This window comes from Brachypodium distachyon, chromosome 5, assembly GCF_000005505.3.
Source record: "Brachypodium distachyon strain Bd21 chromosome 5, Brachypodium_distachyon_v3.0, whole genome shotgun sequence".
Lineage (NCBI taxonomy): Eukaryota > Viridiplantae > Streptophyta > Magnoliopsida > Poales > Poaceae > Brachypodium > Brachypodium distachyon.
This window is the reverse complement of record NC_016135.3, coordinates 1,369,110-1,396,597: the sequence shown is the minus strand read 5'-3', so window position 1 is coordinate 1,396,597 and position 27,488 is coordinate 1,369,110. Positions and strand designations below refer to the sequence as shown.

The following is a 27,488-nucleotide window of genomic DNA, read 5'->3' as shown; positions in this document are numbered from 1 at the left end:
ACCAAGTTCAGGCTCCATAATAATCGCGGGAAAGCATAGCTTCCTGAAGTCCGAAGAGGGAAAAATCCGCATGAATTTCCCCAAACGGCAGGTCGAAACGTCCAGATCACTATCGGCGTATCGATAGCGACCCCCACAAGGGTATTAGGATCCATGGCTCGTAACCATGGCCTAAGGCACCGAAGCCGAGTCGTATCCCAACGGCGACAGCAATTGATTACGCAAAAGTGAGATCATAGCGAACGATCGCGAGCTGTATAAGCTGAGGAAATATAGTACTTCATAAGAAGGAAATATAGTACTCCAAAGGACACATGTTGAGAAGTTAGCATTTCCGATAATGTTGACTACATGGTGAAAACATAAGAAAATACATGCCGAGCTAAGTTGACCTTTTCGACAATGTTGACTACATAGCAAAGCATGAAACACATCAAAAAAGCTGCCTTACAACCTTTATGTCTAAGCCTAGAACATGCGGGTCATAAGTGGATATGCAACATCGCATAAGTATGCAGCTGGGGTACCTTGTCGCCTCGAAAGGCAACAAGACTCAAGCCCCACCGTCGCTCTCCTAAAGAGCGGGCTCAAGGCAACGCACGAAGCGTCGAGCCAGAGCGCGAAGAGGAGCTCCCTAGTCCGCCAGAAACTTCTTCGCCCCGTGAGTCATCTCAGCCTCAAGTCCACTCGTCCCGGCATCGCCGTCCAGGACAGATGCGACTGTCGACGAAACAAGTCGAGCACCCGTACTCAGAAGGCACCCTACCCGCCTCATCCGTCGTACGACACGGGGGAAGATCCGGCTGAGGAGAGCCCTTCAAACAGAGTACCATCTCTCGAATCTCCGAAGCCTGGGCGAGCAGGAGCGAGACCACCTCCGGACGGCTATCCGAGGGGGCGTGAGCACGAGGGGCGAACACCCGTCCGAACCAGGCGTCCTCCGACTCCGCCTTGAGGGAGGCGACCTCCGCTCGAGCGTGCTCCACGTTGAGGCTGGCCACCACCAAGTCCTCCTCGGCACGACGGGTCTTCGTGATCGCATCCTTCTGGCCCTCCTCGGCAACGTGAGCCCTTGCCTCCATGGCTGCACGCTCCGCCTGCCGCCGTGCCCTCTCCGAAGCCAACTCACTCAGGGCAAGGGTAGTCTTCAAGGTCTCGGCGTCCAAGGCCGCCGAAAGCACCCCAACCTGAGCCTTGAGAGCGGAGTGCCCACGGCCTCGACCAAGCCTCTCACCTGGCAAAGGAAAAGAAATCATGAGCGCTGACCGACAAAATGGACCTAGCAAGAAGGGAGACGAGGAAAGCGGACTTACAAGCTCCAACGCCTCGAGCGTGTCTCTCACTCCTCCCTCGGTCCTCGGAAGCACCTCTCCCTCCTCCGGAATCGGGGGCTCGGCCTCGGGAGCATCAGGCGCCGCAGGCCCCGTACCTGAAACAAGACAAGAAAACCCCGTGAGAACATTCCCGAAAGGGAATTAAAACGCTCAACACGAGCGCACTCACCGGTGGCAGGAAGCTCCTCCTCGACAGGCCCATGAGCCAAAGAGAACACCGGAACACCCACGTCGCTGGCTTTCGAGGAGGTATCCACCACAAGTTGAAGCCCAGTCCTCTAGGCGAAAACCGCACGCTCGTGAGGCGACGGAGGCAGGATTTTCTCAATGTCGATCTTCCCGGCTAGGTGCATGTCCATGGACTCTCTCAAAGGAGACCTCGACTCAGCCACGTCGGCAAGGTCAGGAGAAGGAACCTTCCTCTTGCGTGAACTCGGAGGACAAGGGATCTTGGGCATTGGGGCCGCTGGCACACCCAACCCAAGTACAACTTGAGGCTTCACCTTCCCACAAGTATCTATAAGGTGAGAACCCACGATGATCATCGACGGAGTCGCAAGACGAGAGTACCACTCGCCGGCCTTGATGAGCATCCCGTACTTGGGATCCGGGCGCATCGGTACCGAGTCGTCGAAGCACGCCGCCACGACGTTGTGACATCCTCCCTCGCTGATGGTATCGACGTAAGCCCGATGCTCCACCGAGTTGTACGCCCCGACCATCTAGGAAGCCCACTCGGCCGCCTTCTCTCGAGAGAAAGCCGCTGAAAAACAAGCACAAGCACTAGCCAGGGTTAGTGTCAAGCAAACAAGAATACTTGAAGCAACGACTCAAGTATCACGAAACTCACGCTTAGCCGCGCGGCGTGGGTGACGAAAAACCAAGGGTCACGCCCTCATCATGAAGCGGCCCGCCATCACCATCTCCTCCAGAAGGTCATGGAAGCTACGCTCCGAACGAGCCGACTTGATCCCGGCAAGCTCCCACTCCTCGACCAAGGACGTGCCAATGGAACGGACGACATCCCGAAGCCCCCCAGGCCCAGAGTGTCGAGGGAGCCTACCGGAGTGACGGAAGCTCGTCTCATAAACGTCGAGGAAGAACCACTGCGAGTCCCACCCGTTGAACAAACGCCCCGCGCTCTTGGCCGCCATCAGGGGAACTTGTCGTGGAAGCCGAGACGGAGCCTCACGGCGACCGACCCAAAGGCACTCCAAGTACTCTCGTCGGGGGTGCGGCGCTCCTCCACGTGGACGGTGAACAGCAACAAGAACAACCTTATGGTCAGAAGCTCCCACAAGGCGGTCTCACAAAGCCACCTGAACACGTTCAGACGCTAGATCGCCAAAGGAAGCAACAACGCCAACTCGATGCCATAGGTATCCAGGAACTCCAGCAGGAACGGGTGTACGGGCAGGCACAGTCCGGCGTGAAACCAGCTGGTGAACACGACGATGTCCCCGCGACGCCTCTACGGCTCCAGTCAAAGCTCACCCTCGTCAGGAAGCGAGGCAAGACCCTTGCGGAAGTAGCCCGCCTCCACAAGGTCCGACAAGTCCTTCTCGGTCGTCACCGACGCCGGAAGGATGTCGGGAATCCGTCCCGGCGCGGCCGGATACGGCTCGGGCCGAGGTCCTCTCTCCCGGCATGTGACTTTCTTCGATCTCCGTGGCTTGCCCCCCGGCGCCCGCACCTCGGCCTCGCTCCCGTGGGAGGCCTCCCTCTCGACACTCCCGCCGACGCCATCGCGACGCTTCAAGTCGGATCCCGCCATCTCACCTACAAAAAGACGAGAAGGAGATTAGTACAAGTTGCAAGAAATTTCCGAAAGGAGCAGCTATGGAAAATCTACAACCGACTAACGTCACGGCTTACAACCAAGCTTTAAAAAAAAGGAAGAAAGGGCAGGGCGCCACGCCCTCCCGCGGCCTGGCTCCTCTTCGGCCCACTCGTGTAAAAGAGAATGGGCCCATGGCCCCGCTCCCAGCTGTCGGCCCATGCAGGGACAGAAGGATAGGGGGAGCCCAGTCCCCCCGCCAGCCCGCGCTCTGTCGGCACAAGGATAAGGCCCGATGCCCCCTAACTCTACCGACAGCCCAGCTCAAAAAAAAGGAGAGGAAGGAAGGGAGAAGCCTGATGGCGACACACGAGGTGTTCGACCGAACGACCGGGCGCCCCGAGCTTGCCCCAGCTGCACTCCCCGGGCGCCGACGCGACCCCTCGCCCACGTTGCCCTCGGTGTTCGACCCGACCACGACTGGCACATCCCTAACATTGTCGCCCTGCACCTCACGCGCCCTCACCGCGCACGCACCGCGTCCCGCGTGCCCAGCGGCGTGAGCCTTGCGCTCCCTGGCCGCGCCCAGCGTGCCCTGTGCCACGTGCCCCGTGCGCGTCCTGGACGTGCCCCCGACGGTCCCGGTGCCATGACGGCCTGTCGGCGTCGTGGCCGCGCCCACACGCGCCATCACCACGACCACCGCTCATGGAATGCACCCCGACGCGGCGCTCGCGGCTCCCCAGCCGTGCGCTCATGACGTGCCCGCAAGGTGTTTGATGGAACGACCGCGGCCTTCGCCTCCCTAATACCCGGTCCGCGACTCATCGAGGCCCACACTAACGGTGTCCTACGATGGCAAGAAGGAAACCGCGGCCACAGCTCAACCCGACAAGGACACAGGAGCACTCGTGCACCACTGCGACGCGGCTCGAACTGCAAGTAGCACCGACAACGTTCAAAGCCCTGCGCCCGGCGGAATCTTGACCCCCACGAAGCTCTAACAATTTTCAGCACCTGCGGCAGGCTAGGCGACCTCCTGGACGGGCTACGCGCTGCCAAGGAGCTCCTAGTCGCCACCGGTCCCGTCCCGTCCTTCGGGTGCCGCCGAGCTCGTCTTCAGCACCGGAAGGGGAGGAAACGGGAGTGGGCGTAGTCTCCCAAGCCTCCCACGGCTCCATTTTATAGGCCAATGGCCCCCCCTCGGCGTCCGGGTCCGACCACCCAAGGATCGACACGTCGCCGGCTTGGGGACAGGCTCTGTCCAATGCCAAGACAAAAATGAAAGGAGGAAAAGCAAAAAGGAAGCAAAGGAGGGGGCATGAGGTGGTCGTTTGGTCGCCCAAGACTGGTCCGCGCCGTCCTGGCCGAGCCCCCGTGGTCGCCGGCATCATTCCTGGCAGCCCTGCCCCCCTACGAAAGAGGAAAGGAGGACCACCACCTTTCTGGCTCATAAGAAGGAAGAAGCCAACTGGCAGTCGTCCGATCTAGGGCATCGGGGGGCTAGATGTCGTCCGATCGGGCTGCTCAGCTCGCGAACAGGTACGATAGCCCAGCTGGGCTGGTCCAGCCGCGGCCCAAGTTCGCGCAAAAAAAAGGGAGCCCCTCTCGGCCCTGTCAGGCTTGGCCTGCACGCCCGAAGAGCCCACCAGGCCGCCGCGGACCGAGAGCGCGTGCGCGCGGGGAGGAGCCCACGGCTCGGGAACTTCCATAAAAAAGCCCATCAGGACTCTTGAATTTCCAGCCAGGCCCTCGCGTTCATGCAAAATTCGCGCCCAGCCCCTCAGGAAGATTAAAACTTATAGGAAAGCCCCTGCGGCTCTGAAGATTGACACCGAGGCCCTCCAAACTTCCCAAAAACCCGTAGAAGAGCCTCCGAGCTCAGAATTTTGCAAGAAAGGCCTTCGTAGCCATGACTATTCAGAAGGAAGGTCCCGAAGGTGTCCGTTTCTTCGGAAATAGACTTCACGACCGGCGGAACATTGCAAGGGAACCCACCTGGGCTTGGTTTCTCATCAAGAAACTTGCCTAGCCAGTGGTTCTCCACGTCGAAGATTCTAAGGCCCTCAATTTCCGCAGGAAAATTCCCAGGAGCCCTTGGATGCGCCAAAACTCACAAAACCACAAGTTTTGTGCGGTTTTGTGTAACAAGCCCACCTAGGTCTATCTTCCTCCTCGAGGAAGGTTACCTAGCCAGTGGCTCCCCCAACGCAACGTCTCGAAGGTTTCAAGTCTACTAGGAAAACTTCCAAAACTACAAGTATCTCACAAGGCAGCCCACCTAGGTCTGGTTTCTTCGCAAAACCTACCTAGCCGGTGGTTTGTCCCAAGGAGAGTTACGATCCAGGTGTCGGAAGAAGAATCTCAGCATGGCATCGGTGTTGAAGTTGACCCGAAGGCATTCCCGATGCCTCTCGCTCAAGGGGGCTACTGTTGTAATATAATAAAATCCTTACATGGGCCGGGCCGTAATCCTACGTGGCGGCGACCAGGTCAACGAATCCCAAAAACCGGTCAACTTGCCAACAAGGCATAGCCTTGCCAACTAGGCGTCGGTCAAAGGAGTCAACGAGTCAAGCCTCTCATGCCATGGTCAAAGGAGAATAGGAGCTTGAGTAGAGGCCAAGAAAGGTGCAGGGATGAGTTTACCAGTTTGCCCTCACTTTCCCTCTCCCTCAAGGGTAGCCATTGTCTTTTGTCATGGACCCCTAGGCTGTAAATACCCCCCATGGGGGCATGTATCATTCACTCTCCATTGGAATAAGATCAAAGGGGAGAGGGCTAGAGCAACCTAAGGAGCCCGCTCTCGAGTGTTTGGGTCGAGCCTAGCCTCGACTCGACCTCGGGGACGCGACTTAAGAAGCCTAGTTTCGAGGTTCCGGGCCGTCTAGTAGGACTTCGACTCGAAGTAGAGGGATCGGGTTAGAGTCTCGAGGGTATCCCAACCTCACTACTTGGGAAGACAAGTTCGGCCCAAGTCCGAGACGGCCCCTAGAGATCTCTCGCCATAGGTAATTTGGGAAGACGAGTTCGGCCCAAACACCCGGCTAACGACCCCCTCGAAGCCTCTCCTAACACAGGACTAAGTCGTACCCGCATGGTCGACCGAACCTATTCAAAAAATATCGACGCGTCAACTTGTCCAAGTGTACGTCGACCTTCGCTATAAAGCCGGCGTACACACTCTACATGATATTCTCGCACTTGTGCCATCGAGCATTGTCACTCCTTACTCTTGTTGTTTTCTAGAACAACAACACAAACAATCTTTGAAATATTGAAAATACCACATCTCACTCATTTTCACCTTGAGAGTAAATATTTGTGCAACTACAATCTAAATAATACCACACATATGATGTTTTATTAAAATAGTTGAACTCAAAATCATATTTTAGGTCATTTAAATTCTCTAGTAAATTCAAACAAACCCAAGTCCCGACCTATTCGTCAATACAATCTTTGAATTCACACTCTAATTTGATATCGGTATTTTCAGGTTAAATTTAGCGTGATCTAATAATCTTTAGTACAATTAATCTAACGCTTCAACGATTTGGCCCACACCAATTTTCATTTTTCCTCTCAATGCAACCTTGCAAGGAGCTTGAGCTCCAATTTCAGTAGCAACCAGTTAGATGCTCATAGCAATGCATGAATGGTATTTAACTAGCACATCAAATATGCCAATGATATTAAAACCAGTCTGCTAGACATTGGTACAACAAGAATTCTCCTCCTAGTGAAGAATGTCAATTCCTTGGGTATTTTGTGTGTAGTTGGATGAACAAGAAAAATCAATCTGTGTCTGTGAGCGTGAGCCGCCAGCGTGGGGCGGACCCTCCCAAGCCTCCATCTTCCTCGTTCTCTCCGCCCCTCTCTTCCCCTCTCTTTATACTCCGCCTCCCCAGCCCCCCCACCTCTCGTCCCCCATTGCCGCTGCTGCAGCACTGCGTCAGCGCCACACGGGCAAGCGGAAGCAGGAGGGAGAGCAGCTCAGAGTGAGGGAGAGGAGATGGCGGCCGCGTCCTTCACCGCCGCCAAGTTCCTGGCGCCGGTGGCCGCGAGATCCGGCGGGGACAAGGCCCCCTCCTTCCCCGCCGCGGCGGCAGCCTCCATGAGGCCGCTCCGCCGCAGGCCGGCGCCGCGCCTGAGCTCCGTCCTGGCCGTCTCCTCCGACGTGCTCGCCGGGAACAAGGCCGCGCCCGCCGCCGCCGCGCACCCGGTGAGAAAATCCTATCTTCTCCACTCCCGAAAATGCGATCTCAGCAGGACCGCTGCCCGAGTACGAGAAATAGTGTGAAAATTCATATCTTGGAGGGTGCTCTACGGTTCTACTCCGTTCGCGCGGTTGGATCCTCGGTACTGCCGTTTGCAGATTTGTTGCAGGGGGCTTGCATCACCCAGTTCAGTTTCGTTCGAGTACAAAGCGTTCGCAATTTTTCATCTTAGAGGTTTTACAGTAGTTGGATTACTCAGATGCTTGCTTGCGATGCTAGCCAGTAGCTGCCTGAATATCATACGATGATTCTCCTGTAATTCAAGCACATCCCTTCAAAAGTTCACTTTAGGATTTCAAATTGCTATAAAAGTTCTCAGCGTACTGATCCTCTCATACGAGCCTTTATTTTATTCGTTGGTTAAAAAGGGCTACTTGTTAGCAGCCAAAATCTACTCTATTTGTTTATAGCAATTTCAGTGCTGGATCACTGTTTTGTTCTCGAGATCTATAGCTTGAACCGATGTAGCTGTAGTGATGTTAGTGCATGAACATTTTAGGTTTCAATTGTTTAAAATTGAATGTTTTCTCAAGTTAAGGATCCCTGTGTTCTTAACGATGTATCTCACTGACTGCAGGCAGTGACACGGGAAGAGGCATTAGAGCTGTACGAAGACATGGTTCTGGGTCGTAACTTTGAGGACATGTGTGCGCAAATGTACTACCGAGGCAAGATGTTTGGTTTTGTTCATCTTTACAATGGCCAGGAGGCTGTATCCACTGGCTTCATCAAGCTGCTCAACCAACCTGACTGTGTTGTTAGCACATATCGTGACCATGTCCACGCACTGTCCAAGGGTGTCCCAGCCCGTTCTGTCATGGCTGAGCTCTTTGGCAAGGCCACTGGATGCTGCCGCGGACAGGGTGGTTCCATGCACATGTTCTCTGAACCCCACAACCTCCTTGGAGGTTTTGCCTTCATTGGAGAAGGCATTCCTGTTGCCACTGGTGCTGCCTTTGCTGCTAAGTACCGCCATGAGGTGCTCAAGCAGTCTGGCCCTGATGGGCTTGATGTCACACTTGCCTTCTTCGGAGATGGTACCTGTAACAACGGCCAATTCTTTGAGTGCCTGAACATGGCTCAGCTGTGGAAGCTTCCTATTGTGTTTGTTGTGGAGAACAACTTATGGGCAATTGGTATGTCGCACCTGAGGGCTACCTCAGATCCAGAGATCTGGAAGAAGGGCCCGGCATTTGGAATGCCCGGGGTGCATGTCGATGGGATGGATGTCCTGAAGGTTAGGGAGGTGGCTAAGGAGGCAATTGACAGGGCAAGGAGAGGTGAAGGACCAACTCTAGTGGAATGTGAAACTTACCGGTTCAGAGGTCACTCTCTTGCTGATCCAGATGAACTCAGGAGGCCTGGTAAGGATTACCTCCCTGGTTAATTTTCAGCTCACTTTTATTTTTGTAAATAGTAGAACTACTGGCTCCTCTAGGCTAACTGGAGAAATGCAAAATGAAGAAAAATAATTCAATCATGAAGTTCGCGGATTTGTTTAAAGTATTTGCCTAGTAGATGAGTTGAAATAACTATATACTCCGTGCAAGATTAGATTACGAGCAATACATTATGATTATATGCAATTTTGTGCATGCACGTTGTGCCATCCTATTTAGTGTAATCATAAATGTGAGAGCTACATATGGTTTTATATGACCACAATCAGATTCTATCTACAGGGCTTAACGAGTGATAATAAGATCTCAACATCAATCTACTTACTATGTTAATGGCACATGGAAAATTTCCTTAGTAAATTTAGCTATCTTGTAACATTAGGATCCACTTGACTGATGATTTGACCCATGTGCTAAATTGACCTTAAGTTTTACAAGATTGACCTTAAGTTTTACTCCCTCCGTTCCATAAAGATTGGCACGGACCGTCTTTATGGAACGGAGGGAGTACAAGATTAGGTTCACTTCAACAGTTCAGCTAGAAGAATTGGGTCCAGAATTTGCAAGTTAGTGTAAATTTAGAGTCCAATTGTTAAATCTATGGTCAATACGATGATTTGACTTGATGAAAAATTGGTTGTTGCTTTAGAGCAATATGGTTTGAGAGTACATTTTGTGGTCCCAATTGAAATACTGAGCAAAATGTTTCTCTTGCTCTTATCATCATCACAGTCATCTTATCTGATATGTCATCATCCTGATGGGTATGACTAGATTGTCCCGTAGCCCTTTATAGTATATCTGGCACCACTATTTTTAAATTGTAAATCTTAAAGAAAATAGCAGCATTTGGGAAAGGATGTCCAGCTGTCATGGACTCCTATTTGTCATTATGGCAATTTCACTTGACAATAAGTTTGCCCTTGTGATCATGCACAGTGATGACTAGGTTGACTCATAGGATCTCATGACTGTTTAAATCGACCAAACTTGGTGTTTCTGTATCAAGTTGATAACTTGGCATGCAGTCATGATCTTTCTACCTTGCTGTATGCCTTTTTTATCCACTTATTCTCAAGTCCATTTCCCTCTGTTAGTAACGGTATCTGGTGGACGTCATAAAGCTGGAAGCAAAATAGTTAGCATAGTTTGGGGCGTCTTTCATGACCTAAACCATATACTTATTTCAATTTGCAACCTGTCTACAATTGTGTTCATGCTTTTCTATGTAATACGGAAATGATTGTTTAATACTCTGTTTTATCTATTTGTTACTATTGTATCCCACATTTCAGTGTATATATGCTTCCACATTTTCAAGGCACACTTGGTTATTAGCTCCTGAACTATCAAGCTGTGCAGATTTCCTCTTTTTGTTGGGAATTTTCTCTAACTGGATCATCTGCTGACCTTGCTTTCAGATGAGAAATCTCATTACGCTGCAAGGGATCCCATCACATCCTTGAAGAAGTACATCATCGAGCAGAACCTTGCATCCGAAGCCGAGCTGAAGAGCATTGAGAAGAAGATCGACGACGTTGTTGAGGAGGCCGTGGAGTTTGCCGATGCAAGCCCTCTCCCTCCACGGAGCCAGCTTCTGGAGAACGTGTTTGCCGATCCCAAGGGCTTCGGTATCGGCCCCGACGGCAAGTACAGGTGTGAGGACCCCAAGTTCACGCAAGGCACAGCACAGGTCTAAGGCTCCCGCTGAAGCAACTGATCAGTCCTTTTCACCTTGCCGCTTGTACTACCCACACCTCTCTAGCTACCCTGTCCCTAGTTTTGTTGAGCCCATCGTCAGTCAGTCGGTCGGTCTTGTTACGCATGCTGTAAACACAAGTCGGTCTTCATTTCTTTGTTGTTAGAGGCCCAATACTTTACTGTGTAATTCGTTGCTTTGCGCACTTCTCTAAGCTGCCACATTTTGTTCAAAAATTGTTCTTTTTTACCCAGATCTGATATGAAGCCTGGACAGAGCTGTAGCGGCAGTTCCTATTGTAGAACAACATTTATATATTGGAGGAATGTGAAACATATATATATCTGTTGAAAAAGTGTTTTAACTTGGTTGTTGTTTTGAGAGATTCCTTTCCTTCGTCTCAGAAGACTAGGCCACGCCCCTGCTCTCGTGCCAGATGATTTACAAGTACAAACAGGTATCAAGCCTTGATAATAATCAAGAGTCATTATTTACATCCGGTCTAATCACAACAAGTTCACAAAGTAAATATCATACGGTTGAGTTTTTACTTGACCATCATTTGCATCAATAATATGTGGATTACATGACATAAAATCATGCTATTGATTTTTATTTTAAATACGAATCCAGTGGCACAATGTTTGTTGTACACAAACTACATATTAATATAGTTAGTGATCAGGGATGAATCTCGAAATGCGGTTGCGTCCCTAGTGAAAGAAGATGGTTATCTTTTTTGATCATTAATGCGTGCCTAAATCGTCTGATGTCGCTATTAGGCTTAGGACACTATGCACAAAACAATATCAGCAACTGATTTTACTAGGCATAAAATATCAACAACAGATTCAAATCATGTGATGCAAGCTAATAAATTGGTTATTCAATCATCATCATCGCCAGTGGTGCCTAACACTTCCCTTTTGGGTTCTTCCCTTTGGAGACGCGTATTGCCAAAAAAAGCAGTCTAGTTTTGTGAGACATAAGATGATAAGAATGACAGTATGTTAAGCAACGTTTTTATTCCTCACTCACTAGCTTTGAAAAGGATGGACCATGAGGAAGCTGTTGAGAGAAAGAGGAAAAGAAAAGTAGAGGATAAGAGGGAAGGAAGAGCACGTCAAGTACCAACTATTTTTATTCTGTATCAAGTACTCCCTCCGTTTCATAATTCTTGTCTCAAATTTGCCTAAAAATGGATATATCTATTCCTAAAAAGCGTCTAGATACATGTAATATTTCGACAAGAATTATGGAACGGAGGTAGTACTATGCATCTTAGTCGCACAACCTTGCAATTGTAGATGCCTGAAAAAGGGAAATGCATAAACCTTTTTTGACGAAAAAAATGCTAAAACCTTGGCATGGGAAATTCTCAAAACATTTGTAGATGGAAACTCCATGAATACTACGTGTTGGAAGTTTTGGAATTTTTTGTATGGACAGGTAAATTTGAAGAGCAAATTCAACTCAATTTGCAATTGGGAGGTATGGGACAGTGAAATAAATAGTAATGGGCATGAAAAGATCACTATTCATGTTCAGTTCGTTTTATCCATAGTTTCTAAGTGCATCCTGAGTTTGAACTTGGAGCTTAAAGTTCCTTTAAAAACCTCTTAAGCATGAGTTTCACGGAGTTTTAGTCCAAAGTGTAGTTTGCTGATACCGTCAACCAGTTTAACGTAGGAATAGATGGTCTGAACCAAGGAAGTTGATGTTGGTCAACAAATACAATTGGACACAGATTTTCTCAGAAGATTTTTCAACAAGAAAGCCAATATGTCACCACCAACCATAGGAGGAAACAATGCATGCATGTTATAGGCGACGAAAGCAAGAATTCTTGTTATTAACTAACAAAAGCACTATATTTTATAGCACCCCAGGAATATCAGCCTTATACATTCATTGTACACATGATGGCTTTGTCTCAACATCCAAATGTCTCATTTATGATGCTTCTATTCTAGCCTGCTAGTTCTGAGCCTCACAAACTACAGCTACAGCAGTATGTCCAGGCCTGCTTGCATATGCTTCGTTTTTTGTTTTCTGATTTTTGCACTAGATCTATCTCTGAACTGATCTAACATTAACAAACCCATCCTTATCTGCAGCATAAGCATAACTAGACTGAAATACTAGCATTGCTCATTTGTTCATCAGAACAATGTGCGCACCAAGCACGGTATGGATTGTTGATGCCACGTTCCTATCTCCTTCCCGGCCCTGCAAATCTTCTCGCCGTGCCGAAGATGACTGCCTTGGTCAGTAATCCCTGGTCGAAGGTGCAAGCCAGGGCGACCGCGCCACCTATCAGGAAGACTTTGGGTATGTTGCATGTCCAGTGCTTTGGCTTCTCAGCTAGAGCTTTGTTGCTGGTTGAACCGGCATCGTTGTTGTCTTCTGCACTGATGAGCTCATCGGCGATGAACTTTGTGTTGGCGTGTGCCATGGCAGCGTATTTTGAAAGGGGCTCGCCAGTGGTCCTTGCAATTTCGTATGCCCGAAGGCCAGGCTCTATCCGTTTAACGCAGCCCCACATCCCCTGCTGCACACCAAGTTTTGCGATTCCCCATGGAATCCCCATATCTTCATGATGAAACAGGAGGACCTCACATGCGGTCATTGCACCATCACCATTTCTCGATTCAACTGAATAAGAAGGAGCAAATGTAAATTCATTGGCCTGGCAAAATTAGTTGGCAGTGGGGAACCTGCGAAGAAACTGCAGTCCTACCTGGACGGATGCACCAACTAGAGTAGTACAAATCCACACGACGAGGTTTGCTGCTCCTTGGAACAGAGGGACGAGGCACACCCTGAAAAATTACAGTAGAAGGTTAATGACCTAATTCACATAAATAAAGCAATCTTTGAGCAAGCAACCGCTATCTATAACTAGAGATAACCAAGATGCCTGTGAGAACTACACTGCTACAGATAGAAGGCCAATGTATTAACGTGACCGTGAATAGATACTTAGATAGCTTCTGAAATAAAGCTATACTATTTCATCCCATACCTTGGTTACGCAGTAATACGTCTTTCCAGATGCCCATATTCTGCGCCCGATAATGTATTCCCTGTCGCTGCAGAAGAATGGAAACTGCGCAATGCATCCAGTATAAGCAAAAGATATAGTTTGTGATACTTTTCACAAATATTACCAGAGATATCGACAAACTGCTCACCTTCCTGACCCAGCGGACAACCATTGTCCCAGTCTTTGTGCACTGCTCCAATATCTCGTGCTGTAGAAGCATGTCATCCCAAGTGTTCTTCATCCGGAACTCATCATCCCAGAAGAAATCCCGAACAACGTCCGGCGATGTGTCTTCAAAGATAGTGCTACTGCGGTACTGTGGCGGGCCATTCTGGAATGAAAAAAAACACACCTTAATTCTTAGCTCTTACATCTTCTATGTCTAATCATCCAATCTGATTGTAACTACATCTAATCAACAGAAACACAAGTCCAGCACTCATCGAAAAACAGTACGCACATATGCTCCTGAATTCTAAGCAGATATATGAATAGATTTCTGAACACTACACAGAAACACGGCATAATTTCTTCAATTCTACATCCACTCAACCAAAAACAATTGAATTGAAACCTAGGGCAGAAGGCTACACACCTCGGGGTCTCTTCGCCAGGCTTGATACCTCATGGTGGGCAACGTGCGTTCCATCATGTGTATCCACGCCGGCCCGCCGTCCTTCTCCTCGACGACCCTGCGGAGGTGCATCAAATCGGCAGTGTTCACCGGTAACTCGTCCTCGACCGGGGCCACAGAAGCCACCTTAGCTCTGCACCTCATCATATTATGCAGAAATTCAGCAAAAGTGTAGCACAGAAAAATTCAGTGAAAGAGAGAAGCGGGCCAATCGAATTGGGAAGGGATAAGATTCCCCACAGCCGCAAACAAACTCCTCACCTAGGCACGACGGCTGAGGCTGAGGCTGAGGCTGATGATTCCCCGGCGGCGGCGGCGGAAGTATTATGGGCCAGAGCGGGCGGCGCAGGGTTCTCCTGCTGGACGGCGGCGGCCCAGCGAGGGCGCCACGCCCAGCCGATGAGGAGGCCGACGAGCACGGCGAGCCAGAGCGGCGCGGCGAGGGTGGCGAGCTCCCTGGCGACCCCGGCGAGGGTGGGCTCCCGGAAGACCCCCGCGAGCAGATCAGCCAGCACCGACATCGTCGCCAGAGATCCGAACTATCCTCTTCTCCTCCCCCTGAAGCAACCAACCAATTCCCCCGCGGCCAACAAAAAAAAAACCCTCGATAAGATACAGATGCAACAGGCCTGGGCACAAATCCAGCCCTCGAAAATTCCCCGGTCCGCGGCGGCAGACGAGGAGAGCTCTGGTGGTGGTGGGTGTGGCAGTGGGTCTTGTATGAATCGTAGTCCCCTTGTGGCCGGGCCTCACGGCTGGTGATGGATGCGTGGACAGGGCGCGTCCCGTTGGACCGGTACTGGACTATAAACAAACACCGCGGCAGCAGCAGCTAGCAGCGCCCGGGCGGAAGAATCCAATACAACCAGGCGAGGATCGGAGGACGCGAGATTGTTCCAGCCGCAGCAGAGGATGCGACGAAGAATGTGTGGCCGCGCGCGGGGGGAGATTGCGTGCGGGGGGATAAGGCCGCGCCTATCCCGAAAATCGGCGAGACGGAGAAGAAGAAGACAAGCGCCCCCAGCAGCAGCTAGCGGAGGGGATTGGTGGGTGGCGATCGCCGGAGGAAGGGAGCCACAGATTTATACTACGGTCGGTTCTTCTCACGCGGCAGACGTGTTGGATTTTTTCTTTCTTGTTTCACGGCCCCGCGTGCTAGCTCCTCCCGCTGCTGCTGCGCTTCCTTTTTGAGTTACTCTTGTTCCTTTTTACTTATTTTTCGCGTGGACTGGACGGTGGTGGGGGTTTGTCGTTGTCAAACTGTCAAGAGGAGGACGGAGCGCCGGACTGGAACGCTTCACACGGCTGCTGCTGACCTGATCCATGATGTGCACGAGGATCCCATGGGATTCAACTAGAAAAACGAGTCAATCTTCGAGTAATAACCTTTTGAAATAACGAGTCAAGGATACACGCGCCGTGGAGGCCGGTTTGATGATGCGGAGTGAAAGCTCACTTCTGCAGTTCTGCTTGTCGAGTGGTTACCGTGCCATGTTCTTTTTGTTGTTGCCGTGGTTTGTCAAAAAAAAGACGGGGCACTCAAAATTAGGCAGGGCAATTTGCATGGAGACCATTCATTTATCCTCTTCGTTTTTCAATTTAGGGTCTATTTGGACAAATGGAGATTGGACTACGATACATGGTGCCCAATGCCTACACCTAACCGTCACCGGCATCATAATGCCCCGTCGCCACAGGGATTGACGCATTCCAGCACCACGATGCCGACCTCTTCCTGTCAGGTTCGGGTGGATTATGCAAACGAAGAGAAACCTCAGGGTTGGTGGAACATACCTATGTCGGGCCCCCATGCAACGATGACGTCGAGCTCGTCGGAGTGCTCTAGCTATGATGCCTTCTTCCCATACGTAGCGTCCAACTGCCACCGTCACCTATGTCCCATTTGTACAATCTTAATTATATCTTCACCGGCACCGGAGAAGAGGCCAATAAGAAGCAGAAGCTGACGTCTCGGACCGCGCCAAGCTTAGGGGCCAGACGGGACATGGTGCTACAGGGAGGACGAAGGTTCTCAATGGGTGCGAGGAAAAGAGAGTAGGCGCGGCGGGTAGAGAGAAAAGAGAGGGGAAGAAAAAAAAATGACGTAGAGGCACACAACAAACACACCCATTTCTCCTTTAATAATTTAGAGAAAAAATGAAAACAACTGTACGGTCTCACACAAATGTTGAGGGTTCAGGAGTTCCTCGTAGAATTACCTTATTTTGTCACGTCCATTAAATAAAGAGAGTGTCTATTTCTCAATCTCCTAAGAAATAGTTAGTTCTCAGTCAACAATCGTAAACATCTAATGAAGATTTTCTTATCCATTGGACCTATATTAATTTTACACGAATCTCAATGATTGAATTAAAATGTTTTTATCATCGACGAAGAAATAGTTATTTCTCAGTCGCCTAAAAAATAGCAAAACCGTTAAATAAAACAAACGATGAGAAAAACAGAGGCTCGCTTAAAGATGCTCTAGTATACTCCTATTTAGGACAATATCAAAATCCGGTTACCTTGTCCTCAGCAATCGGAGATAACGGGATTGATGACTCAGTTGCAGTGCCGTGTGGTCGTGGTACGAGGATAGGTCGCTTATAATGGTCGTGTGGACGTTGTCACGCTGAGGCTGAGGAAATGCCGTTGTATATGAGCTGTTCCGGTTCGGTGATATCTTAATTATTTTTCCCACAAGTGACACCATGTCTGTCTGTTTGTTTAAGTGTTTATAATTACTCTCTCCGTTTCATAATTCTTGTCGAAATATTACATGTATCTAAATGCCTTTTAAGAATAGATACATCATATTTGAACAAAATTTAAGTCAAAAATTTAGGATCAGATTTAAAAAAAAACCCTGCATGTCTGTCGAAGCTACCTTCACGTACGTTAGGAAAACAAAAGTCGTGCAGTGGCACGTCAGGGCTCAGAACGGACATGTTCACGAAATTAATACTTTTAGGTACGCCGAGACTTGCTTGGAAAACCAAAAGCCAAACGTGCCCCGTGATACGAAACCACTAGCTAAGCTATAGTAGCCGGCCACCACGTGTTATTACAGGGACCGGTTAGCTAGAGTGGGAATGATTACACGCAATACGAGGTTAGACGCGTAACCCTGAGAACCGACCACGTACGTACCCTCGCGCGGCGGATCAAGCCGTATGAGGCATAGGTACATGCGACGACGCGCGCCCAAAGTTCCCGTACGAAGAAGATAATACGACCCCGTCTCGTTCCCACGTGCCAACGCTGTCAGGCCCGAACAGTTAATCGTCCACGAGGCTTGAGTTGGGGTTTTCAGCTTTCAAGACAGAGATCGATCGTACCTAAACTGGTTAGGCAGGAATTGAAAAAGAAAAATTCCGTTGCAGCTTTTTCTGATGCTCTGTTATATTCAGTGGCGAAGATAGAGTAGAGCAGCTTTACTATTTAGCGTGTAATCAAATTTCCAGAAACAAACCATGGCTAACAGGCTAAGATAACTTAATGAAGGACTTGTTGAGTTTTATTCTACCTGCACCTGTTTCCTGTACGCCAGCGCCACCCCCTTGTTAATTGTTATATTCACGTATAAATGTAACGGTCAAAATTGCTCATCGCACACCTTTTTCCTTTGAGACCTCTTGTTATGTTCACATATAAATGTACAGGTGCATGAAGTTGGACTGAACTCGTTGCAGCAATGAGTGCTATTATGATAAATCAAAACAATGAGTTAATTTTTGAATTATAACAACAGCAGAATAAAATAAAATAAAAAGAGTTGGTGAGATATGTGTCAAGGTGTGAGCGAACCCATGCACCAGGCTTAACCCGAACGGTCGGACAGACCTGTATGTAATCAGGGCCCCTTTTCCCCGCGTGGTAACCCCGTGATTTCGACAAAACAGACCTCGAGGTGGAACTATTAAATCACACAATGAACTGGTCGCGAAACTATTCACAAATCTAACCCTTTCGTATAGCGTCCAACAGTTAGGTGTTAAACTCTTTAGCATAGCACCTCTCCATAAGGCGCTATGCGCCTGCCAGCGTGGCCAAACGGAGCCAGCCCGGACCCCACCCACGACCATGCAGGGTCTCAAATTTTGCTAAGTCCTAGCATGACGCCTAAGCCTTGGGCGCTATGCCAGCTACCTTCGCGTCCGGGAAGGCGCTATGCCCTCACTCTCTGTCACTATTTAGGATGGCAATGGGGTGGGTCTGGACGGGTCGACCAAATTCATATCCATATCCATATCCATCGCCAAATCAATTATCCATCCACGAAAATATCCGTGGATGCAAAACCATATCCACATCCATATCCACCGGGTATCCGGATATCCATGGAATATACATCATAAACAGGAGCAACAACAACATATCAGGAATTGGGAGGGGATCGATGGGAGAATCAGGAGTCGAGGACAGATCGGGGTTGGGTTGTTAGGGTAGGGTTGAGTGGGAAGAAGACTATTTATATGACTCAATATAGCTAACTAATGAACTCACATGTCAATAATTTATTTATTTTAATAAATACCGGATATCCATGGATATCCATGGATCAAATGTGATATCCGTGCCCACTCCACGAGTTGGCGGGTATCCATTCGTGGATATCCATGGATCGAAAACCCGCTCCATATCCGTGATCCATGGGCTGGATATCCATGGATATTCACATTTTGACTATCCATTGCCATCCTGAATCACTATCCCACGGCTACACATACCAAGCTAGCTAGCTAGGCTGCCATCGAAATGGATTAAACTACTGGCATATCTCCAAACATGCATGCAGCTACACATACAAAGCTAGTAGCTAGCTACCTGAGTCTAGCTCGCACACAGCACGGGGCCAGCCGAGGGATCAATGTGTCATGCATGTAGTATTACAGGAAGAAGAGTGCAGTCTCTCATGCATGCAATGCAACTGAGATCATAGCGTCTCCCACACGGGGCGCTATGCCCGCAAACATAGCGCCCTACCAAATGGCGCTACATAGTCAGTGTGGGGTGCAGGCTGGCCCACTTGCCACGCTGGCAGACGCATAACGCCTTAGGGAGAGGCGCTATGCTACAGAGCTTAACGTCTAACTGTTGGGAGCTATGTTTTCGGGTTAGATTTGTGAAATAGTTTCGCGACGAGTCCATTGCGTAGAATAGTTTCGTCACGAGGTCTGTTTTGTCAAAATCAACGGTAACCCCACAGGCAAATCCACAAACAGCATGGCATGGGCTCCGGACTGAGAAATTCGTCCCCAGACCCTATATATAAAGGCCCGACGACCTATGGGCCAAAGCCCATTTATGGTTCTCGCACCATCAGCCCTATAGTAAGGACGAGCGCCACAATCTCCGGCCGGCGAGACGGGCAAAGAATACAAGTGTGCCTACAGTCTACCCCGTGAAACACACATTCATTCAGGGTCTACTCATCCAACGATAGGTGCCAAACCCCCAAACCGAACAACATCTGGGGGGAAGCCCTAATCTATAAATCTATAAAGTTGAACCCCATTAAGTACAGTTAATTTAGCAAGCTGCACATGCAGTTTATCCACGTCATCAGAAATGTTCAGTCCGTTGGATGAAAATTTGTACGGCTCAGATTCACTCCGTAGGCGTCTTCAGTTTGTACCGCGAGCACGACCCGTTCCAGCAGCAGCGCCCGTTGCGTACCGATATGGGCTTCGCCTGAGCCACGTTCTCAGCCCACCAGAAAAAGACTGCGCACAGGTGCGGCAGGGGTGAAAACCCGATCGATGTGGCTACCGCACTGCTTCGCCTGCCCTCCTGCCCGTGCTCCTCCGCCGGGTGTACGCGTCTTCGCCGCCGCACTGTGAGCGTTTCCGTGTCCTCGCCTTCCACGCGTCCGGCGAGCCCCTCCCGGCGTTCCTGGCAGCGGCGGCAACCACGCCGAAGCTCCCAACGAGCCGAAATCGTCGTGGGCGTCACCGCGTAGGCTTTGTCTTACACGTCGACGTCTCATTCCTCGGCGTTGTCCCTTCATTGCACTGAATCTTCGTTGTAATTGTTCCACCCACGTTGTTCCCCAGTCTCTCTCTTGTGGGATTATTTGTCCCATGCCGCAGGTTATCCCGTCTCTCTGCATAGGAGGTGTTTGATGATTTGCCTCTTCCAAAGATTTGTTGGCTTTGAAGAACATATAGCTGAATCTGATTTCCCTGTGCAGGTAGGTACGACGTGGTGTATTCAAGATTTCCCTTTGCAAGTAGACAACATATAGCCCCCAGGTTATCCCATCCCTCGGTATATTCAAGATTTCATGTGTTTTGTGTCCCCTCTGTTATTTTATATTTGGCTAAATGTTAATCAGTTTTTGTATGTGCTCATTTTGGTAGATAATTGTGGCAGAATACAAAATTCAGATATGAGATTTTTCTGGTGAATACAAAAGGTAAGCGCCAGCTCAGAAACTTTTTTGCTCCCTGTTCATGTTGGGTGTGAACTAAGAAAAAAATCTACTTAGTTTTTCTTCATGGTACATGCAGCTGGGTCACACACGAAAAAAAAAATTAAGGGAGTCTAATCTATCCATTTTCCTTTGGAGTCAGATTGTATTCAGAAACAGTGGTGAACACCAAGATGGGCACATGTTAGTTAAGTAGAAAATTTACTTCCAGTTATGTACTTCTTTTGTTCCATCAGTGTGTTTGTTGTCGCAGGGAACAGAAAAAGTGAATCATGATTTGTTTCTCATAGTACTGCAGAAACTGCCAGGTATGGGGCTATCAATTAAGCTGAACGATGCCGCAGTATTGCCTATTTCTTATTTCACTCCATCCTTTCATCCTGGAGATGTTCTACATTATCTCATGAGTAATGATCGACCTAATCTCATCTTGGATATGTGAGCATCGACGTGCATAGCAAGGTGTTCTTCCTCTGTAATTTACCACACTGCCTACCTGCACTTGCTAATTGGTTTATTTTGCAGGATAGGAAAGATTTCGTAACATTGTTTTTTTATGTCAAAGATCTGCATGTAGTATTTTGTTCTCATGTACTATTCATCACCCTTTCTCCAGTTGTTGTTTACCGCATTTGTAGTAGATCTAAGGAGCTAGCACATCATTTCAGTTATACAATTTATATGGACGAAGATGAACTTTCCTGTTAATTGTTTCAGAGTCACATTGCATGCCCAATTTGTGTCATCCATTCCTTTGATGAAATAACGTACTAAGGTGTCCTTCTTCACTGATTAGGTCACCTTCCTAAGGACGAGATCCTCTGACGTACTAGTCAAATACTGCAGAGGGACGTAAGTTAAATCGGTTCGTTCGTGGTCCATCGGACGGCAGCACATCAGATCCCCTGGAAACGCACTGATGGGTTGGCCCAAAGCCCAGTCCAAGGACCAAGAGGGAAAAGAAGAGCGCTGTCTCAGAAAAAGGCGCCAGAGGACAGGGTGTTAGACAAGTACGGCAGGAGAGAAAGAGATTTCCCGCTAGGACCTGGAGGAGCTCACGTGCTGATCTGCTTCGTCATTCCCAGGTCTCAGTTGCCCGATTTTCTCCCTTTCTCGTTCTGTCTCCCACATGACGACAATCACCTGAATTCGAATTTGTGCCAGGACCTGGAGCTCAAGCGCTGCTCTACTTTGGTTTGATCAACTCCCCTATTTCTCATGGAAGTAAATGGTTGAATTTGATCAATTTCTCTATTTGTCCATGGAAGAAGAAACTATGAAAGAAACAGAGGTGGCAGAGGAGATTAACAGATCAAGCAATGATCCTAATTTAAATAGGTACTTTCCTTATCTCAAGTACTTTGGCATGAAATCGGTAATTTAAACAGGAAAAGGCTATATGATTTTTGTATCCTTACATACTGCTAGTGTTTGCTTATTTCCACAACTTATTTTTCAATTCTACTGGTTCCAATATTTTCTCCACACTTGCACAACTCATAACTCCAACACTTACTCAATTTTTACACTACAGAGTTGTACTGCCAGGTTTGGTACCTCATGTTGGCATGGAATTTACAAATTCAGATGAAGCTTGGGCATGTTGTCTGAGCTATAGTGGGCAGCAAGGCTTTGAGGTCAGAAAAAGGTATACAAACAAAAGAGCATCTGATGGGAAAGTTACATCATGTAAATTTGTTTGTGCAAATGAGGGTCATCGATCACAAGACAAAAGAGACCATTTAACAAAGTTGCCTCGAGCTGAAACTAGAACCGATTGCCAAGTGCACATGAGTGTTAATATGGACCGGAAAAAGGAAAATCTCAAAGTGACTAAGCTGATTTTGGAACACAATCACACACTGCACCTGCCAGAAACTTTACATTTAATGGTGTCACAGAGGAAAATTTCAGAGTTACAAGCTTTTGAAATTGAAATGGCAGATGATGCAGGTATTGGGCCAAAAAAGCCTCACATGAGTTTGCAAGTCGTCAAGTTGGTGGAGGACTCAATCTTAGCTATACCCTCCGTGATCACAAGAATTATTTGCGGACGAAGCGCCAACGAGAAATGGCATATGGCCAAGCAGGTAGCATGCTTAAGTATTTTCAAGACAAGATTGCTGAAAACCCATCATTCCAATATGCATTGCAAATGGATTGTGAAGAACAAATAGCAAACATATTTTGGGCAGATGCTAAAATGATCATGGACTATGCACATTTTGGCGATGTGGTTAGTTTTGACACTACTTTTGGAACAAACAAAGAGAGTAGGCCCTTCGGTGTTTTTGTCGGATTCAATCACTTTAGAGAAACTGTAGTTTTTGGTGCTCCTCTCATGTATGATGAGACCTTTGCATCTTTCAAGTGGTTGTTTGAGGCCTTTCTAAATGCTCATAAAGGAAAGGTACCTAAAACATTATATACAGATCAAGATGCCGCAATGGGAAAGGCAGTTGGAGAAGTGTTTGCAGAAGCATGTCATGGATTATGCACCTTTCACATTATGCAAAATGCTGTCAAGCATCTACATGAAGAGAAGGATGAAGATCAGAAAAAGGAAAAGAAGAAAAAAGAGAAGAAGAAAGAAAAAAATGAAGAGAAGAAAAGAGAGGAGAATGAAGAAACTATTATTATGGCAGATTTTAGTGCGTGCATGTTTGAGTATGAAGACAAGGCAGAATTTGAACAAAAGTTTGACCTCATGAGGAAAAAGGTGAGCAAGCAAACTTGGTTGGATAGCATATATAAGTTCAAAGAAAAATGGGCTGAATGTTATATGAAGGATGTCTTCACACTAGGAATGAGAAGTACACAATTGAGTGAGAGTCTGAACAATGATTTGAAAATCCATTTCAAATCTGATTTCGATATCATCCGTTTCTTTAAGCATTTTGAAAGGGTGGTGCAAGGAAAAAGGAATAACGAACTGAATTCAGAATTTGACTCAAGGAAAAAGTTGCCAAAATTATTTATGAGGAGACCACCACCTATGTTGGTGCAAGCTAGCAACGTATATACACCTGGTATATTCGAAGCTTTCCAAGGTGAATATGAAAGATTCTTATCAGCTTGCACCAAGCAATTGGATGGCTGTAATGAATATATTGTAGGAGATTTTACCATCGAAGAGGAGTATAAAGTTACCGGTGATCCTTTGAGACAAATAGTTGTGTGCAGCTGCCAGCAATATGAGAGAATTGGGATATTGTGTGGCCATGCTCTTAAAGTTCTTGATTTAATGAACATCAAGTCATTGCCATCACATTATGTGTTAAAGCGATGGACACGAGAAGCACGAAGTGGAGCTGTACAAGACAAGGAGGGAAGAAATATAATTGAAAACCCATATATGGATGCCATGCTTAGCTACAGATATATGTCCCACAAATTTCATAATTTGGCGGATCGAGCATCCAACTTCCCAGAATGTGTTGTTTTGGTGGATAGGACACTTGACATCCTTGGTAAGCAAATTCAAGAAAAACTCAATGCATGCACAAGCACTCCTCGGTATCCATCTACGATTCCCACAGATGCTAGCCCACCAGATGACTTGTTGACTAACTCCAGAATGTGTTGTTTTGGTGGATAGCACACTTGACATCCTTGGTAAGCAAATTCAAGAAAAACTCAATGCATGCACAAGCACTCCTCGGTATCCATCTACGATTCCCACAGATGCTAGCCCACCAGATGACTTGTTGACTAACACGCGCCTAAAGAAAAAGGAGGTTGAAACAAAAACTTCAAAACGAAAAAGAACTTGGCTCGATAAAAAGCACAAGTTCAGAAAAAAGAGGGAAAATGTATGTTGCTAAATAAAAGTGCAATTTCAGTGTTATCATTCTGTCCTTCAATTCTCATAACCGTTCTATTTTATTTCACCACAGATAGAAGAGGTTGGGGAAGAGGCAGGTAGTGGCAGTGCACCAGCACAATCACAAGCAGATGCACAAGTACAAGTTGCAAATGATGGTGTTTATAGTGGCAAAGGGAAAGAATCTGAAGTCTACGAGACCAATCTTAGCTTCACTCAATTATTGACGGTAATCTTGTTCATATAGTTATAAAACAAACATAGAGATCATAGTTGTTTATAAAATCTTACTTGTTTATTAAATTTATAGGGACCAATCACAGATGAAGCTTTTATAGGGCTGTGGTGAAATATTTCTGTTTTCGACAATCATGTGCTCCGATTTACTTCAGTTCAGTTACGGGCAATGTTCAATTCAGTTAGCATCAACAATTGCCATTTTGTGCAAGAGTACTGTCGTAGTTATTTTCAGTCATAACATCTAATCACAACTACGTCTCAATCTTTCTTGCAATTCCAAATTCAGTTTAACAGCGAGGATGCTTCCTGCACTTTGCGTCTCCAAATTCAATTAACAACAGGATAGCAGCAGTGCACAGGTCAAATGCGACCAGGACGGGCTCCTGCGCTCCTGCTCCTTCTCTTCGAGAACGCGACCAGCGTGTGTGTCCGGGCAGCGGTCGAGCGCGGCGACGAGGACGATACGGCCGGGAGGACCAGCGTGAGCCTAGGCAACGGCCGGCGACGAGGACGGCCTCCAGCTCGCGTTCGCCATCAACGCCACCATCCTCCTCTACAATATGAGCCGAACTATAGACCCCTGCAGCAAGCCGCACTTCACCTGGGCCACCAGCGTCGCGCCGCGCCGCCACGGTGGAAGCAGAGACGGCCGGGAGGAGGGGGCGCCGCCGCCGCTGGTCTTCCTTTTGTCAGCTGCAGTGCGCCGATTTCTGTTTCCCCTTCGTTGAGCTCGGCTTTGGGCCGACTCGTGTTGAGTTTCAAAGGGATTTGATGTGCTGCCGTCCGATGGACCATGAACGAACGGATTTAAGTTACGTCCCTCTGCAGTATTGACTAGTACGTCAGAGGATCTCGTTCCCTTCCGGTAAGATAGTTGTACTAAATTTTTATTGGTGACACCAAGAGCTGGTGAAACAATTGAAGCAAAACCATAGGCTTTGTTTGCTGGTGTTAATTTTTGAACCATATAAGTGATATACTCAATTATCTAAATGAAAGGACTGTTTAGTCACATCACTCATTGTATGGAATATTTACACGTATGTTTAATACTATTGTATGGAGTAATGTTTTGTAGAATTGTAGATTTTTGTTTCATCGTTATATTGGTCATCTATATAATCTATAAAATCGATCCCCACTAATTGCAATTAATGTTTGCAAGTTTACATGGTGTCCACATCATTCACATCATGAGCATGCAAATTATCCATATCATCATCCACATCATTTGTTGTAGACCACTAGAAATTCATTTTGGTGGTCTCTTCGACGATTTAATATTTTGACACCTATGATTTTTCACTTTCACATTAAATAGTTCACCAAGTATCAAGTACACATATTTTAAGATATGCAAATAGTCGGCTTGATGAAGTTTCAATTTTCGGTTTTTCTGAAGTTGTATGTTTTTCTATTGTTTTGTTGCATATTTGTTATGACGATAAACTCGTTTTGTCTTAAAATATTCATATTTCTTTTGCACTGTCACCAGTTCCCTAAACAGTTCATAGCAGTTGCACGCACGGGCTTTGACACGGGCTTCAAAGCTCACAAAACCTATCTCACCAACTCTTTAGCCCTACGCTGGATGGAGTGACAGGCGTGAACGACCACGACCGGCTGATGATGAGGTGAAGGAGAGATTATTTAAGCTGGAGAATGCACTGTGTGTTGGCCGTGTGGGACTAATTAATGGAGCGGGGGTTTAACTGTTAGGCTGGTGGTGCGTCGTGGGATTGTACTGCATGCATTGTTTTTTCGGTGGGCTGCACTCATGGGCCTTCATCGATGCTGTACAAAATTCCCTCAAGAAGGAAAAGAAAAAACTGCTGCACACTTACTCCTTTTTTAACAAAACATTGGTCGGGCCTGCGCTGCTAACTGCTAAGTCTAATGAGCCCGTAGCCCTGAATTCTGCCGACTGGGAGAAAACCACTGTATTTGAATATGTAGATCGAAGCTTCATAGTAGACAAACAAAAGTATATCTAAGCATGTCACGGCTCATAAATTCTATTTTTCCAGTAGCATAAGAAAGCACTCTTCCAACCATAGTTTTGCGCCGGGGACTCGGAGCGCACACGTTCACGAAATCAATAAATAGTTTTAGGCACACCGCAACTTACTTGGAATAATTAACGACCAAACCAAACCAAATGTGCCGTGCCCCATATATGATCCAAAACGTCAAGCTAGCTATGGTAGCCACCACGTTTTCATTACAGGGATTCAGATAGAGTCGGAATAATTATACTGTGTACGATGATTCGACGAATTAGACGTGTAACCCTGAGAACCGACCACACCCTCGCGCTGATCAAGCCATACTTGATCTATCGACTTCCCTCTATGTAGTTCGGACAATTCACATTACCTTTTTCAATTTGTACTTTTTAGTTACTTCTCCCCAGTAGAGCTTAGAAGTAAGAATTTCTCGGTTGATTGTATCCTTAGCCATTTCTTTTTTTTAACACGAGAAACTCATCATGAATCCATTAATTTGAATTTGACCTCCTGAATTTCTCATAGATAATTGTAAGAAACAAATCCAATTTGTAAGAAAAGAATGCAAAAAAAAAAGTGAATTTTTACGCTTCGCGCCCAGGATTAAGTACATGCGGTACTTTTTTTTTGCAGCTTAAAGATAGGAGATCGTACCTAAAAAGGTTAGCTCGAAAATTACATGATACTTCTATCATCAGAAGAAAATGATTTCCATTATAACTTTTTATGATGTTCTGTTAAAAAGCAAAGGCCAAAATTGCTTATGGCAGACCTCAACATAGAAGATGTCATCTTTCCAGGCACAAGGAGTAATTT

General features: G+C 47.5%; 3 protein-coding genes across 30 annotated transcripts; 2 read left to right on the top strand and 1 right to left on the bottom strand.

The window, feature by feature from the left end:
* Nucleotides 1-6,939: 6,939 nt before the first annotated feature.
* On the top strand, nucleotides 6,940-10,845 carry LOC100843225 (pyruvate dehydrogenase E1 component subunit alpha-3, chloroplastic). Its single transcript, XM_003580260.3, has 3 exons — nucleotides 6,940-7,336; nucleotides 7,969-8,755; nucleotides 10,213-10,845. Exons 1-3 carry the CDS (start codon nucleotides 7,127-7,129, stop codon nucleotides 10,488-10,490), a joined length of 1,275 nt encoding a protein of 424 aa, XP_003580308.1. The 5' UTR covers nucleotides 6,940-7,126; the 3' UTR covers nucleotides 10,491-10,845.
* Nucleotides 10,846-12,314: 1,469 nt separating this feature from the next.
* On the bottom strand, nucleotides 12,315-15,223 carry LOC100841092. Its single transcript, XM_003580253.4, has 6 exons — nucleotides 14,432-15,223; nucleotides 14,132-14,303; nucleotides 13,685-13,867; nucleotides 13,516-13,599; nucleotides 13,231-13,312; nucleotides 12,315-13,145 (listed from the first exon to the last, which is right to left on the bottom strand). The coding sequence occupies exons 1-6, from the start codon at nucleotides 14,689-14,691 to the stop codon at nucleotides 12,703-12,705; spliced, it is 1,224 nt and encodes a 407-aa protein (XP_003580301.1). The 5' UTR covers nucleotides 14,692-15,223; the 3' UTR covers nucleotides 12,315-12,702.
* Nucleotides 15,224-19,880: 4,657 nt separating this feature from the next.
* Nucleotides 19,881-25,678, top strand: LOC100846777 (protein FAR1-RELATED SEQUENCE 5-like). Of its 28 annotated transcripts, none has more exons than XM_024455619.1 (10): nucleotides 19,883-20,262; nucleotides 20,364-20,424; nucleotides 20,533-20,588; nucleotides 20,683-20,786; nucleotides 20,894-20,911; nucleotides 21,400-21,688; nucleotides 21,768-21,941; nucleotides 22,138-24,415; nucleotides 24,500-24,655; nucleotides 24,737-25,678. In XM_024455619.1, the coding sequence occupies exon 8, from the start codon at nucleotides 22,675-22,677 to the stop codon at nucleotides 24,199-24,201; it is 1,527 nt and encodes a 508-aa protein (XP_024311387.1). In that variant the 5' UTR covers nucleotides 19,883-20,262; nucleotides 20,364-20,424; nucleotides 20,533-20,588; nucleotides 20,683-20,786; nucleotides 20,894-20,911; nucleotides 21,400-21,688; nucleotides 21,768-21,941; nucleotides 22,138-22,674; the 3' UTR covers nucleotides 24,202-24,415; nucleotides 24,500-24,655; nucleotides 24,737-25,678. The 28 variants fall into 28 exon arrangements, 26 of the variants coding, with proteins under 26 accessions (XP_024311383.1, XP_024311367.1, XP_024311382.1 ...); XM_024455612.1 differs by adding an exon at nucleotides 20,990-21,065 and having other exon boundaries at nucleotides 20,683-20,911; XM_024455615.1 differs by having other exon boundaries at nucleotides 19,882-20,262; nucleotides 20,746-20,786; nucleotides 20,894-21,688.
* The last annotated feature ends 1,810 nt before the right edge of the window (nucleotides 25,679-27,488 follow it).

Excerpts from the sequence above, each read along its gene's own strand:
- LOC100843225 (XM_003580260.3), top strand. The coding sequence starts at position 7,127 with ATGGCGGCCGCGTCCTTCACCGCCGCCAAGTTCCTGGCGCCGGTGGCC. Across the intron at positions 7,337-7,968 it reads CCGCCGCCGCCGCGCACCCG|GCAGTGACACGGGAAGAGGC; the intron begins GTGAGAAAATCC and ends CACTGACTGCAG. Across the intron at positions 8,756-10,212 it reads AGATGAACTCAGGAGGCCTG|ATGAGAAATCTCATTACGCT; the intron begins GTAAGGATTACC and ends CCTTGCTTTCAG.
- LOC100841092 (XM_003580253.4), bottom strand. The coding sequence starts at position 14,691 with ATGTCGGTGCTGGCTGATCTGCTCGCGGGGGTCTTCCGGGAGCCCACC. Across the intron at positions 13,600-13,684 it reads TTGTCCGCTGGGTCAGGAAG|TTTCCATTCTTCTGCAGCGA; the intron begins GTGAGCAGTTTG and ends TGCATTGCGCAG. Across the intron at positions 13,146-13,230 it reads TAGTTGGTGCATCCGTCCAG|TTGAATCGAGAAATGGTGAT; the intron begins GTAGGACTGCAG and ends CTTCTTATTCAG.
- LOC100846777 (XM_024455617.1), top strand. The coding sequence starts at position 22,675 with ATGGCATATGGCCAAGCAGGTAGCATGCTTAAGTATTTTCAAGACAAG.